Source organism: Tympanuchus pallidicinctus, unplaced genomic scaffold (assembly GCF_026119805.1).
Source record: "Tympanuchus pallidicinctus isolate F22 unplaced genomic scaffold, pur_lepc_1.0 scaffold6, whole genome shotgun sequence".
In the NCBI taxonomy this organism is placed as follows: Eukaryota; Metazoa; Chordata; class Aves; order Galliformes; family Phasianidae; genus Tympanuchus; species Tympanuchus pallidicinctus.
The window spans coordinates 19,017,360-19,033,192 of NW_026294780.1; the positions used below are offsets into that span (position 1 = coordinate 19,017,360).

General features: G+C 38.3%; 1 protein-coding gene across 3 annotated transcripts; it reads right to left on the reverse strand.

Moving 5' to 3' along the window:
* Positions 1 to 177: 177 nt before the first annotated feature.
* BIVM (basic, immunoglobulin-like variable motif containing) lies at positions 178 to 15,206 on the reverse strand. 3 transcript variants are annotated; one of them, XM_052705931.1, is made up of 11 exons: positions 15,115 to 15,206; positions 13,450 to 14,044; positions 11,889 to 12,015; positions 10,940 to 11,035; positions 10,739 to 10,843; positions 8,854 to 8,948; positions 8,020 to 8,152; positions 4,880 to 4,951; positions 4,035 to 4,118; positions 2,841 to 2,937; positions 178 to 1,711 (listed from the first exon to the last, which is right to left on the reverse strand). In XM_052705931.1, the coding sequence occupies exons 2-11, from the start codon at positions 13,937 to 13,939 to the stop codon at positions 1,421 to 1,423; spliced, it is 1,590 nt and encodes a 529-aa protein (XP_052561891.1). In that variant the 5' UTR covers positions 13,940 to 14,044; positions 15,115 to 15,206; the 3' UTR covers positions 178 to 1,420. The 3 variants fall into 3 exon arrangements, with proteins under 3 accessions (XP_052561891.1, XP_052561890.1, XP_052561892.1); XM_052705930.1 differs by having other exon boundaries at positions 15,040 to 15,169; XM_052705932.1 differs by lacking the exon at positions 4,880 to 4,951 and having other exon boundaries at positions 15,040 to 15,169.
* Positions 15,207 to 15,833: the final 627 nt, after the last annotated feature.

Consider the following 15,833-nt stretch of genomic DNA (forward strand, 5'->3'; position numbering starts at 1 on the left):
AGGCGCTCAAAAACTGCGTGTCTCCCACCAGCATGCAGGCTGGTGGTTGGATTTCATGATCTTGCAAGTCCTTTCCAACCTTAATGATTCTCTATGCTAATCCAGTCCTTCATTTATCTATTTTCCTGAAAGTCTTCCATCAACATATCTTACCAAGATAAAAGAAACAAGACAAAATAGAAAACAAATTTTATTGAATGAACAGAAGTCCGAAAGTCTCCCTCCCATTTTTGGTTAACAGTAGCATCAACCTACAAAAACCCTGCATTACATGACAAATCATTTTACATAAAAAATAAAAATCCTTGAGCAGGTATGAATGTCTGCACACAAAGTTACAGCCATCGAGATGCATTTGGGCAAACAATTGAATAAACCAGAAAGAAAAGGAAAAAAAAAAAAAAAAAAAAAAAAAAAGAAAAAAAAAAAGAAAAAAAAAAGACTGCACGTGGACACCCGAAAAGACATGGATTGTTTGCTGGCATAGAGGTATATCATAAGGGCTGCCAGCAGTTTTGGGCACTTGCATCACCTTCATACAAAATTAAGAGAGCAGCACAAAAACAGCAGCAGTTTTAAGACTGAACAAGGAAAAGAATTGCCAGCAGAACACTCTGTTCAGCCAGTTCATTGGGCTCAGGTTAAATGCAGCTTTATAAAACTGATTTTCACAAGTTTGTGTTACACAGTCACTGCTCACCAGAGCTCACAGGATAGGAAACCTGCTACTGTATCCACAGAGCAAAAGCAGTAAATGACCCTCTTCAAACCTTCCTTGCCACCAGCAATTCTTCTCAGTCTAAAACAGGTATCTCACTACGGGAAAAGTAACTGGGATCTACCTACAAAACACCATTATCTGACTCAGAGAATTCTACTGACAACTAGATTGAGAATATACATTCATTTTGTTAATCTGACAAGGTTTTCTAACCTTTGTAATTTCTTTCTTTTCACTGGATATCAGCAGCCTTAACAAAATGGAATGCTAAAAAGGAAGGCAAATGTTTACTTTTATCCTTATACCATATGCAGTATAAGCCTTTTTATAAAGTCATATAGTACATTTTCATGCTTCTGAATATCAAGTATTTTCAATGAAATCTGTTGCACTGGCTAATTTCAATCTGCTGTTTTATTCTCACAGATCAGGATATAATATAGCCATTTCAAAGTAAGTGATTGATTTAGCTGTCATATCTGCTTTTGATTACAAAAGTACAATAATCTGTGCTTATCTGTCAGTTCATGTATCAGATGCCATCCACTGCAACCATATAATTCCTAACTGATCTAAGGATTACAAAGCTGTATTTTATACCATATTTTCTATTCATATGTATCCTAGGACTAATAAACCCCTACTCTGTGTTGATTAAAACTGACCTCGATGTATAAACTCTGTTACCTGAAGTTCATTCTAATCATCTCCATCGTAATCATTATAGCTCTGATACCCGCTGTTCCTTCTCTCACGAAGACTAGATTTTTTCCACGTAGACTCTGGATGGAAACCAGCACTGAAAGATCGACCCAATCGTCCATGTTGTTTTTTAGAGATATTGTCTTCACTTTCAGATTTGGCAATACCTTGTCCTTGTGTTAGGGATTGCTTATCCTGTCTGACACTTCCAAATGGAATATTCCAAGGACCAAATCGTTGCCAGTTAAGTCTCTGAAAGGCGATGATGCAATGAAGATTTCCTCCAACCTAACAAAATTTAAAAAGTTCTTTGTTATAAATTACAAATGTGCTTTCGTGCTTAAGTAGATAAAATAAAGTAGATAAATAAAGACCTTCTCAAGTAACAGAATTATTTAAAAATAAATAAATCAATCAGCAACAAACAAACCAACAACTATAGCAATACAAAAGCATACCCACAAAACAAAAAACTTTGCTCAATCAATTCTGATAATTTCCCAGAGGTGCTGGAATGGGCAGTTGAGTCACCATCCCTGGAAGTGTTCAAGAAATGTTTAGACGTATCACTGTTTTAGTGCCAAAATATTGGTGGTAGGTGGACAGTTGGACTAGATGATCCTGGAGGCGTATTCCAGCCTTGGTCAGTCTATGATTCATCTGTTTTCTTTCTTATCTTTTTAAATAATCCATTTTATTCTTCATGGTTTAGTACAAACTATCGCTAATACAACCTATGTTCTGTTAGTGCTTTTATTTTCCAGCCATCTTCACACAAATTGTCTATTCTGGTCTCTTGTCATCATGCTGACACCATCTTCCATATCACCACATTTCAAGTAATCTCTCCAGCATATTATGTCAGACTTTCAACCTGCAAATTAAAAATAGAGTCCCCTCTCCCACACACAAGATAGAAGCTTATCTATAGAAAGAAATACAGTAATATATATAGTTATGATACATAAATAATACATAACAATAAATAAAGTTAACAGATGCACATGTATTCTTCTGTCTGATACTCTACCGTATTTTCTTTCCAGACTACATGTAGCATCAAGAGGATTCAGAGGATCAGTCTATAACTTATCTATAGAATATTTCCATACTTGCTGCAGCTTCATTTTAAGCCAACAAAGGTTAAATATTTTTACCAAATATATGGTATAGGCAGACAGCCCAGCATATGCCAGGTTACTGTTAAATCATGTCTTGTTCTGCAAGTAAACATTCACGACTGCATGTGAGTACACACACTTGACTTTTTCCTTCTGCAATCACTTCATTTGTGATTGCATTCATTTCATGAATGCATACATTCATTTTCATTAAAAAGTTTTTAACTGCTTAAGTATGAACAGGTTTGCCAAAATTTATCACAAATTTTCTTCCTTCTAAATAGCATTTACCTTACCTTCTTTGTTTTCCGATGCTGCAGTCCTCTCTCTAGGTGTCGAATATCTAGGTACTCTGGATTTTGGGTGTTTAGGTCAGTGACAATATCTGCCCACCTACAAAATAAGATTACTACTCTGCTGAGAATTTGAAGCCTCAAAACCATGCACCTCCTTTACACACAGAAGAACAGAAATCTGAGGTTTTAAACAGTCTTACAAGGAATTTGAAGATAAATGCGTAAAATATAAACACCTCTGTACTGGAGACATCAAGTTAGATATAAAAACTTAATTTTTTTAAATTGAGCATTCACAGACATTGTATTGCTCTTAGTTAATAGCTTCCAAAACGAATAATTGCATCAAAAGTCATTTGTTGTGTTGCTTGCCAACTCACCAACTTTTGAAAGGAAGAAGCTAAATGTACTTTTGGCAAAGAGAAAAGTTCCTTTTACTGTACCATACCTTTTGCTGTTGCATTGCATTTCAGTCAAATCCTTGTTTTCCTCATCCATTAAATGTTTCTACTAGACAGTTTTACCCGTAACCCACACTTCCATTCTGTTCAAGTTCCACCTGTAATTTAATCATTCCCCATCTACTCAGCTCTTCACAATTTCATAGCTCTTTCTAGACCAGTGCAAATAAATATCCCTGTATTTTACACATCTTTATGTCTATATATCACTTTTTCAGTTCTTCAAACGTCAAATTACACATTTCTCTTTTATATCACCTTCCAAGTTCAGAAAACAGATTTCTGTCCCAACCTTTTTCCCCAGAGACCTCACCATGAATATATTGGTTTTATGTATGTATAAACTAATGATGCAGCAGATCACAGGATGTACCTACATATAAACTAGATCTTGAGACATCCAGTGCTCAGTCAAGGTTCACACAGCCTATAAATCACATCTGATATGATTGCAGGCACACTACGTGTCTTCTCTGCCTGACTAATATGCTGTCACATCTAAGAGAAACAGACTTTGGTTTTCCTCTGTCCTGCCACATCTAAAATTGCAAAGCTAGCCCTGAAGTCAAGATGAAGCTTCCCATTAAAGCAACCACTTCTCTTAAAACTACAGTATATTCACTCAGCAGAAATTAATTCAGCAGAAAAGTCTGTTAGTGGTTCTTAGGAGACACACACAAATTGCTTGCTCTTTAAAAATGCCTAACTTAAAAATTCTTATGAAATAACATACCTTTTACAGTGTATTGTTGGATGTTTTCTGCTCGGCTCTCCAATTAAGATCCAGTATTCTACTTCTTGCTGCAAAACACGACCTCTGTTCAATAGAAGATATAATGCTAGTAAGACTTACTGTGCATACTAAAAAGGAAGAAAGATTAAAATATCCATATAAATTACAAAGATGCTATATATATCTAAGCAAGACAGAAATACTACTGCTTACTATTCAGAGAAAAGACATTTTCAAAATTGCTTTACTTAGTTGAAAGGCAATCTAGTGTAAGATCTAAATATAAACATACCTACAAGAATACAAGTAAGAGTTGTGAAGAGCCATGTGAGAGGGGAACAAACACTTTACCCCCCAGTTTTGACAGAGCCATCAATTAGCTCCTTCCACTATTTTTAAACTACAGCCCCTCTAACAGTTATTATTAAAAGAAATAGGGTAACATATAGGAAAATAACTCCTAATGTTAGTCACTTTCTCCTGAGCACCTAACCTATAAAAACAAAGCAAACCAAGCCCTCAACTGATACTAATTCACATTTGCGAGCAACTTTCCAGAAATTCATAGCCTGTAGTAACTGTTTCGGGAAAAGTTTGTGACAGGCATTAGGGCAGACAGGTCACATACATAGCCCTGTGCCTTCCTGTGTGTAATTATCCAATGAAAAGCTACTTGAGTTTCAACAGTAACAAAAGCTGACATTTTTCCTGCCTAGGTAATAAACAGTATATGGCCTTACTGCTTGCAACTATTTGCTTACTTATTCCTAACATTCCCTGTAAAGTAACAATGTACTCCATCATCCCACACCTGGTAAACTGAGACACAGGATAGATTGACTTACCTAAAATCACAACGGAAGTCTGTGGTTGAACTGGGAACCGAACCCAGGTCTCCCGAGTCCAAATCCAGCAACCTAAGATCATAGGAAGTCTATGGTTGACCTAAGAACTGTCTTCTAAGCTCAGCCTAGCAATCTATCTACCCATTTCACTTGAAGCTTAAAGGTCTCTTAGTATTACAGTTAATCAAAAGTTTTTCTATAACTAGAAAAACCTTTTCTAGTTATATAACCAGCAAAAAGTATACAAGAACTACTACCAAACCTAATGCCAGCATCTCTGGGTACTAACATGATTTTTCAGAGCAAGATGTTAGAAGACAGAAAGAAAACAGGATGCTCCTATGGTTTGAGCCCCAGCCTAAAATAAGGCTGTAAAAGCTCCTTGAATTCATTACTTCATATTACATTTTTAGGAGAGATCTGTTGTTAAGAAAAAAAAATCCAATATTGACTTAAAAATAATAACAGTAGTGACTGAGAATCCATTTCAATCATGGGTAAAATGCTATAATCACTGCTTTTGTTCACTACTAAGCAACATAAATTCAAACTAGATTTACAGGGCAGCAGAAATTTCCACTCACTGGATCACTTTTTTTTTTTTTTTTAACTGCACTTTCAATCTAATTTGCACATTTTATTTATTACTTCAACTCCTTTGTTCTTCCAGTGCATACTCTTAGTAAGTGATGGAGTAAGCAAGTCATTAACTGTTCAGTAATCTTAAGCAGATTAATGTGCTGAACTTCTAACTGGGCCACCCTTGTCACCACATAGCATGTCAGTGTATTAAACCTCAATTAAAAAAATAAATAAATAAATAAAAGCATGGAAAAAAACCCACAACCACCTTATATATTCTTTTGTTCATATACTGATGAGGGAATTGAATGCAACATTAGAAAGCCTGCAAATGGCAGCAAGTTGGGAGGAAGTGTTGATCTACCCAAGAATAGGAAGGCCCTACAGAGGAATCTAGAAATGAAGGATCAACAGGCTGAGGCTAATTCTATGAGCTTCAACATGACCGTGTGCTGGGTCCTGCACTTTGGTCACAGCAACCCCCTGCAACGCTCTGGGCTTGGGGCAGAGTGGCTGGAAGGCTGTGTGGAAGAAATGGACCCAAGGGGTGTTGATAGCCAGATGAACATGAGCCAGAAGTGTTCCCAGGTGGCCAAGACGGCCTACAGCATCCTGGCTTGCATCAGAAATAGATAAGCCAGCAAGACTAGGGAGGTGGCTGTCCCTCTCTACTCAGCACTACTGAAGCTACACCTCGAGTGCTACGTTCAGTTTTGGGTCCCTCACTACAAGGAAGACATCTGAGACCCCAGAGTACAACCAGAGAAGGGCAATGAAGCTGTGAAGGGTACAGAGATCAAGACTCGAAAGGAACACATGTGGGATTGTTTAGTCTAGAGGGGGCTCAGGGGAGACACCATCACTCTATAAAGTTACCTGAAAGGAGGGTGTAGCAAGATGGGGATTGGCCTCTTCTCCTAGGTAACAGTGATAGAACGAGAAGTAACGGACTCAAGTTACACCAAGGAAGTTTCAGGTTGGATATTGGGAGAAATTTATTCTCCAAAGAAGTGGTGAGCCATTGGAACAGGGTGCCCTGGGTAGTGGTGGAATCACCATCCCTGAGGCACATGGTTTAGAGGACATGATGGTGATGGGTCACCAGATGAACTAGATGATCTCAGTGGTCTTTTTCAGCTCTATGACTATAGAAATTTTCATTAATCCCTTGGTTACAGCCTTACAGTGGGAACAGATAAGATTCAGGTGATTATGCTTTATTGCACAGCTACCACTCTAAATTCTAAAAGCACAGTTAACATTTCTTCATTTCCTGACATGACACTACATATTTCAACAGCCAAATCACAGACTGGCTGGTAAGCAAAGTACAAGACTGAGGCTCACCTCACACCAGTGACTTAGACTCTTCATTACATCTTATTTCCTGCTATCAGGATCTGCTAATTTTGTCAGAGATTGTTTTCTTATGCCCATTGATACCATTACTAAATCCTGATCAGCAGATGAACCTTGCTAAAGTGCATCAAGAAAACCTCTGACACATACTGTTCACAACCTGAGACAACCACAACTTAGAGACAGGAATAACAATTTGAGTATGATTCTGTAAATGATGCACAAAGAAGAAAAACTACTCTCAGTATATCATAAAGTAGCAAGTTAATAACATTACAGAGTCTCAGATGAAGTTCGCTAGGGCTGAAAAATGTCAATCTTGAGGAAATTTGTGGTTTTACACAGAATTTAACCTAACGTAAATATGAATTTCAATGCCATCATTTTCCATTTAAACCTATATATAACTGAAACTCACGCTGATTGTTCCACTATTTTATCCTGAGCAATGTCAAATTACTGACAAATCTGAAATTAAAATCACGTTTTTATTCTAAAACAATTGTCATATTACATTTTCCCTTCTCTTCAAGAAGTGTTTCAGCACTACAGTAGTCATTTATAAAAGCCAAACATACTATGACAGAAATTTCTTCAAGCTTCTCACCATCCCTCTTTTCAAGATTCTTGGTAACAAATTATTCAGAAAGTTTTACTTATTTTTCTAAGTTTTACACTCTAATTTTGTCACCATTCTTAGTCAACACTGCAAACATACATAAGCACAATAGTGCAGTACTACAAGATCCCCTGTTCTCAAAACAAACAAATATTTGTTTCAGCATTTGCAGATTTCATCATGTCTGCTCCACAATGGATTACTACCACTTCAAAGCTTTTTACTTCTAGTCCTTAAGTCATATATGCACTTTCACCTTGCTTTTAAGTCTGTTGTTTTTGGGTTTTTTTTTTTTCAGACTTACTAATTGTCCTTCCTGTAAACAACTACTCCATACAAATAGACATCTTTAAGTGGCTTCTAACTACCGCTGATGGTTTTTGTTTAAGTTTTCTCAGTCTAGCTTGCTCAGTTGTTTTTAGCTTTAAATCATTTATTTAAGAATACAGTGTTTTGCTAGTTCAGACACAAATGTTTTCACAACATACACAATACCATTAAAGGAGAAAACTGGTATCAACTTGCAGTAAGTTTTTCTGTACATTTCTCCACTAAAATAAGTATAAGCATCCAATCTTACCTATATGCTTTACTAGCTTTTACTGGGGTTGCTTCAAATCCAATTGGACAAAAATAGTGGTTTTGGCAATGGTAGATGTAGGCCATTGATTCATCTTTCAGTCCACGCGTTAGCTTTGCAAGGGCCCCCACAGCTACAAAAGAAAGTTGATGTTACAGCTCAGAGTGCTTTCGATCCAGCATAGCATATTCAGCAACAACAAAGTTGTACTTCCTACTACAAAATAGTTACATCACTTATTTTAAATTAGAGTATGTGCTCTGACACGGACATGCAAAATAACGTTGATTCAAAACTTTTGAGCTAGTGTTTTATTTCTGTCTTGGTACAAAAAAGTTAACATCTTCCACAGACTGTGCTAAGGAAATGGAATATAAAGTCTGTAAATACATCAAAATCATACCACCTCTCAGAGTGAAAAATCTCTTCAGAATATCTAACCTAAATTTCCAGTGTCTTAGTTTAAAACAATTCGCCCTTGTCCTATCATTATCATGGTATACCACCATCACTATCAATGAATACAACTTCAGAAAATTATTTTTAGAAGAACAAAACGTTTAATTATTATATTAATACTCTGATGCTGTATATTCTAAATTTTTATACAGAGATTTCTAAAATGTTGAAATAATAATTAAAAAATTGCTGCTTCTCCAGTATTACAGAGAACACAGCCAGGAAACCTGGCTACTTTAAAATTCTACAGACAGGATATTTGATAGCTTACCTGAAACAGAAGCACTAAATAATTTGCCCTGCCAAATGCAGTACATTGCAGATTTTTTTCAATTTAGATACAGTAAGGTGAATGCTTTAGGATTAGCTACTTACCAGTTTCTCCAGCTGTCTTGTTCTTTCCATGAGGTTTATAAAGAACATATGAGCAACCCTTGATATGGAAGTGATCATTTATTTGCCGAAACCATCTGAAACAATAAGTTTAAAGACTGCAGTAACTCAAGAGTTATTAAATGCAATTTTATTTTTTCTCACTTCCCTGCTTGACAGTTTAGAAAAGAAGTTACAGGGTTCTACTAAGTACCTGTAACACTAGTGAATGGACTGCAAATTACCACAACACAAACAAATCATTCTAGGAAGGTAAATAAATACTGAGAGCTTTCTCCTTTGCTTTTTCAGACCCTTTATGGAACGCATAATTAGCAAAGCGTTGGATTTAGAAATGTTAGCCCTATTCTGTTCATGCCAGTTGCACCTAATTTTCAGTTACTCAGCCTTCAGAAAGGCCCAACCCTCTGTATTGCCAAGTTCCAGCCATGATTTGTAAGGCACACAGTGGGAATCTTCTAAAACATTAGAAGACAAGAGACTTCAGTAGGACTTCATGCATATCACACTGGGCTTCTGTCATGTTCCCAAAGCATCACATGAGTCCAGTGCCAGAAATCCTCACAACAGCAAGTGACAGCAGGTCTATCTCAGATATTCACTTCATCTTGCAACGCTAGAGGATTCAAATTCATATTCCCTCAAGATAATATCTCAATCATAAAATTATGTTAGGATGGGTTTGTCTCTCAGCTCTCCTGTTTTCCAGTCAGCCATATGTTTAAAAGTCATTTGTCTAGGAAAAAAAACACTAAAAAAGTGCTTTTCTGTAGGATTTAGGGCTCTCACAGGCAAAAAGAAAGAAGAACGCCAAGTTACACTTTCTGCTGTACAGATTGTTAACATAAAGTGGCAGAATGTACTATAAGCTCGTTCTGTAAGGATTGACATATTCCTAAGAGATTAAAAACAAAAAAAAAAACAACTGGGTCTGAGTCTTCTCAGTCAGAGAAGGAAGTTCTCACGACACTTCAATAATCTAGACAGTATGCCACTATTTAAGAACAGACTGCTGCCACGTTTTCAAAACCAGCACCCACATTCTGTGACAAATCATACACACTGCCTTTAAAGAACATCAACTAGATGAAATATGATTCACAGACCTATAAAGAAAACTGCAAAATTTTTCAATCTTACACAAAAATTTTTCAGTCTTTGGCATGTGGGTAACACACCAAGGCCTTTTCAAGACATTCAAATCTCATAGTCTTATTTAATTGTAAAAGATTTTATGAGTTCCATAAAACAAAGAAAGGGCATAGATTTTAGACCTTACTCCTCAAGATCAGAAAGCAGCAGAGTAGAAATAAGAGAACTTAAAAGTCCAGGACTTCTGTGACTTCAGCCCTATCTTTCCCCCTCAAACTCATCCTGAAGAGTTCTGCTGCAGCAAAGGAACAAATTAACCCAGCTCATTTTGAATTCTCAATTTTATTTTTTACATAAAGCTACTATTAAAACAAGTGTCATTTCAGGCTGTTTTAATGATACCAGTAAGCACTTAACAAGCATTTTCAAAAACAGGAAAACGAGAGCCAATAAGTTTCCTAACCAGGGAATTGTATTCACTGAAGCGCATCCACTAATCAAGCTGAATTAAAAAAATTAAACATTTTAATTTATGTTCTCATGATCTGTGTAACATCACATCATAGATAACAGCTATTATAAAAACTCTTCACACATTCTCAGAGCACCCATGTATGCTCTGCTGCTCTACGATCTAACATACGCCAGTCACAACTTCTTTCCTTTCTTAATAAATGAATTGCTTCTATATCTTTAGGTGTTTTATGATTTAGTTTATACCATGTTAGTTTTCCATGTAATAACTATTTGGCTGCATCAAAAGAACTGAGCATACCTCATTAAAGTTGTATTTCCAGTGAAGGGACCAAACCTAATCTCCTCAAATGGGGGTTGAAAACCCAGTATATGCAAAGCTTCTTCTTGAGTAATAGGTGGTAAACTGAGGAGAAAAAAAAAAAAATGTTTTATTTAATAAAGTAATTGACACCACATTTTAGATTCTCTAGAGGAAAATGGGTGTCCATGTGTAACTCACCTGCCAGCCCCCAGTGTACTATACAAGAAATTCCAGCAAGACACTAATGAAGAAATTCCACAAGAAGTCTTGTACTGAGGTCGACTAATACAATACCTAAATCAACAGCAACAACAAATGCATCAGTAAACATTCTTGATCCAGTTACACATACGAGCAACGTGAACTTCTTTGCTTTGTGCCATGCCATTGAGGGACCAGGCTACACTAAATCTTTTACTTCACTTCTACAGAAAAGCACATCCTTTCAGGAAAAAAAAAAACAACCAAACAACTAATAAATTCACTAATGCTTGTCAGATATTACTACCCCATCTCATAAAAAGCAGCTAAATTTCTAACAGCCCTACAGAAGTTCTGTACAAATGATCCTGTAAGATATACAACAGGTTCTATACATATGTTTTCTAAAGATACAAATTTTTAATAAACAGCATTTCCAACCATTTGCCGGTAAATGACATTCCGGGTTGCAGATTCTCTAGTCTAATTCCAACTCCCTGATGTAAGAGACATATGGTAAGAACCAGATGAATTCATTAAATTAACTGTGTTCACACAATATACAAAGACTGTATAGAATTGACAGATTTTTACCTAGCATTTCTAACTTAAAAGAAAAATAAGCACTATACTTAAAGTTAGTTTTTGCCTGACCTTGCCAGTGAACCTGCATTGTTTTAAGCACTTAACTTCCACATAAATTGATTCCACATTAAAAAGTTATTTATAGAAATGAGAAAAGCTTTAGGATTTCTGCAGATGAGAAGCTCTCATTCTTCTTTCAGAAAGTATGAGATTTAGAGTACACATGCTTAGCGCACACAGTCTATGCAGTCTCTCTAGTAAAACACAATTAAGAGATTTTTAAGATGTTTTAGATAATAAGCAACAGTGTTTACCAACAAACTGCATGAGGATAATCTTAAATACATGTCTTAAATACTACCATCTTCGAAGGTCCAACACTTTCCTTTCCTTCACATCTTCCAGAGCAGAGAGCTGAGGGCACTCCTTGTATTGTTTGCTTTTTTTGTCCGAGGACTTTTTCTTTGCCACTTGTTTCTTCATGTTGCCTGTGAAGAAGATTTCAGAAACAAATTAATACATTGCTTACCTTTTTTATCTTATTCCTTAAGTACTGTTAGAAATAGCACGCACCTCAAACAACAGATGCTGACTGTGTAATTGCAAACTGGGACTAAACACTTTGATGAAGTGTCAAATAGCCAATCAAGACTTTCAAAGGGCCTATAAATACTGAAGAACCCATTTGCTACTTAAGAAACTTTTTTTTTTTTTTTTAAGAGAATTAAAAATGATCTGCTCAACTAATCTGAGAAAGCAGTCAATCTGATTACTCTCTGAGTTACATCAGCTGTCCCAGAAACACATTCTCTGAAAGCTGAAAATATGTTGCCAGACTAACAGACAGCCTAACACAAACTTCCCATCACATAACATTAAATGTATAGGAAAATATAATTAAACATTTGCTTTTCACAGCCAATCTATATATATATCTCTATCTCTATAATATATATATTTTTTTTACTTTACTTTTCACAACCAGCTACTCTTTCTGATGAAAGCTTATGGGCAAAGTCAGAGAGAATAATACATCCTGTTCAAGCCACTAAGGTAGTGGAACAGCAACTGAAGCCACCATATCCAAACAAAGCATACTACATGTATTTTATTTTTGGCTAAATTAACCATCTGGCAAGATGTAATCATTGCTTCTTAATTTTATTTGATGATACTACTTGTACACATTAAAATACAACAGAAATTTGCTAAAAATGTTCACGTTTTGCTAAACTGTGGATATCCACAATGAGGTGGATAACACAGCTATTTAACTAGCTAGTCATCAGAACAAAAAAATAAACAGAAGGAAAAAAAAAAAGAAGCTACAAGCAGCTGTAGGTAAGCAGAGGGATTACAAAACAAAGAAAACCATGCAGATATGAGTGCTTGATTCACAGCTGCAATCTAAGAGAAAGAACACAGGTGGCAGTAAAGCCAGTTGTAATGGAACTGGCTCCTTAACACCGTATACATACAGAGAATCAAAACATTTACAATTTTGTTACAGAAACAAACTGCTCTCCTAGATAACTATAATGATCCCATTTACTTCTTATAATGAATAAAGCACACCTTTAATTTCCAAGCATACCTCTGCAGTACCTGGCAACAATTCAAGTGACAAAACTGTATTTAACAGGCAAAAATAAACACTGCAAAATTCATCAGATTCTACTAACCAGAGCCACCAAAGCTACCACACACAGTTAAGAACAAACCAGTCTTGTTTGATGGCCACTTACATTTGGCTTTCACTCCTCCTACCTCACTCTCTCTTTTGCTGATGAGCAAGTTGTTTGAAATGACGTACAGGCTCTCCTGTAGCACTCCATCAAGAAATACATGTTTCAACCATGCCCATTCACAAGCAAGTTCTGAAAAGCAACTCTTCCTCTACCACTCACACATCACCATCTCACCTGCTTTGTTTTTATGATTCGCAGTCACGCTGTTGAATTCTGATTTGTCAATTTCCCATGCCAGCGGAAGCTTTCCAAGGCTGCCAGACAAGGTTTCCAAGTTAGCATCTTCACTGTAGATTATCTCTGAAGCACCAGTTTGAATGCCCAGCAAGCTAGGTGTGTTATTTCCAACATTTAAGGCAGCACTGCCTGACAGGCAGGCACTAACTGAAGCACTTTGGCTTTTACAAATAGATGTTACTCTGTTTAAAAAAGCATAGTCTGAGCAAATGGTATAAAATTTCTCTCGTGTATGAGTCACAGGACATCCCCATGGGTAATGTCCATCTCCCCTGGACACCAAAGAAACAGTTGAGGCATCTGAGATGCAGTACGACTTTATAGGATCACGAAGAGAAGCTTCTGAGGATTCTTTCCCAGGTTTCTTTTCAGTGTTTCCATTGTTTCCAGAACCATTCTCCTTTTCATCTTCTGAGATGTGAGGCATTGAATAATATTGGAAGTGTCTTGTACTGCAAGGAATGGTTTTGTCTATTTTTAATTACCACATAGTTTGCAACGCTGCCTCCATTGCTACTGCAAGCTGAGGTATCTGAAAGAAAACAAGAGGTCTCAGTCAACTTAAAAACACACACCAGGCTTATTTCTAAACACATATCCAAACAAACCTGAAACATCTTTCAAGATACACCCAAACACACATCGTGTCTTCTCCTAAACATCTCCAGAATTCTAGAAATTGTACTTTTTTTTTATATTATTGCTGAAGCATCAACTGCACATGCTATAGTGACACTATGATGACAACATCATGAGTAAACACACATATAATTGTGCCTGATCATTTCTGCTCCTTTAAGGGCATAATATCTCTCATGGATATAGCGTAAAACAACTTAAACAAATGGACAAATCACAAACAAACATAAGGTCACTGAATTTGGAAGAATTCTGCATAGTTCTCAGGCAAGCAAAGCTTAAGCTTACATGGCCGATTATCTCTGCTTATTGCAAACTGCCAGCACTGGAACCAGCCTGTTCACTGCTTTTCTTATACAACTACGAAGGGCTCCCTTTTATTTTCAGCGTGCCTCTCATTCTTCAAAAAGTGCAGAAGAAAAGTGCCAGGTTTTGTTGATAGCTAAGAATTCTCAAAACCTAATTTATCAGGCTTTTGATTATCAGTCTGTAACAAGCAAGTCGGTTGTATTTGCTATGCATCATGTCAGCAACTCGCACGCATGAGCACAAACACGCTCCACAGACGGAAACCCTGCATCAGGCAGGAGCTGAGCTCCGCTCCGCACCCCCACGTCTGGTCACGGAGCGCAGCCGACAGCGTTCGAGCCCTCCGGTGCCACAAAACGCGCCCGCAAACAACCGCCGGCGCTGCCCTGCAGAAGGCAGCGACACAACCGCAGCGAGGCCGCGCCGCCTCCACTCGGCTCCAGAGCTAACAGCCGCGAGCGGAAAAGCACGGGCCCATAGCGGGGCAGGGGCTCGCCGGAAACGCCCGCTGCAGAGAGGACAGAGGGCCAAAGAGGGGAAAGGCCGTGCGGCTGCGGCAGTGCGGCCCCGGCCCGTTACCTGCGCGGCGGCCGCTGGAAACAAACGCAATGCGCGACGCGGAGGAGGGGGGGAGAAACCACGGCGAGCGCTCACCTGCGCCCCCGCCGCCCCTCGCCTCCTCGCACCGCCGCCGCCGCCGTCGGGCGGCACCACCTGCCGCATCACGCCGGGGGGGCAGATTGCGGCGTCCTCGCTGCTGATGCCGCGAGCTTTTGAGGCTAGCACGGCGGAGCCGCCCGCGTGTTTCCCGGAGGGGCATCGGCAGAGCCTCGGTGCCGGAGAGAAGCGCCTCCGCTGCTCCGGTTTCCCCCCGCCGTCCCCCGGGTTTGCGCCCTCGTGGTCTCGTCCGGTGGATGCTTCAGCTCAGAAGTTCGGTTGCGGCCTCGCGGCCTCCTGCTGCCCTTAGCCAGCATCGGTTTGAACTGCAACATGCTGATGGTGAGCCCTTGTCTCAGTCTTACAAAGCAGCCAAATCTTCACATCTCAAAGTGTAGGAGCATAAACCAGCCGTGGGTTCCTGCTATGAATCAGATGCAGACATCCAAGTCTGTACTTTTGTTCCAAGCACCTGCTAGTTCTCTCTGGCTGCAGTGAGATTAGCGCAGCACAAATGTGACTGCAGTGCCTCGAGAAAACTGTACAAAAGATTTTCAAAAAGCGGTGTCCAGAGGTGCTGGAAATATTTCACATAACAGAATTGTAGGGGTAGAATGGACGAGACCCTACGAAGAAGAGGGCAATCAACTCTTTGAAAGGGTTGATAACTGCAGAAGAAGGGGAAATGTTTTTAAGTTGAGGGAGGGAAGATTTAG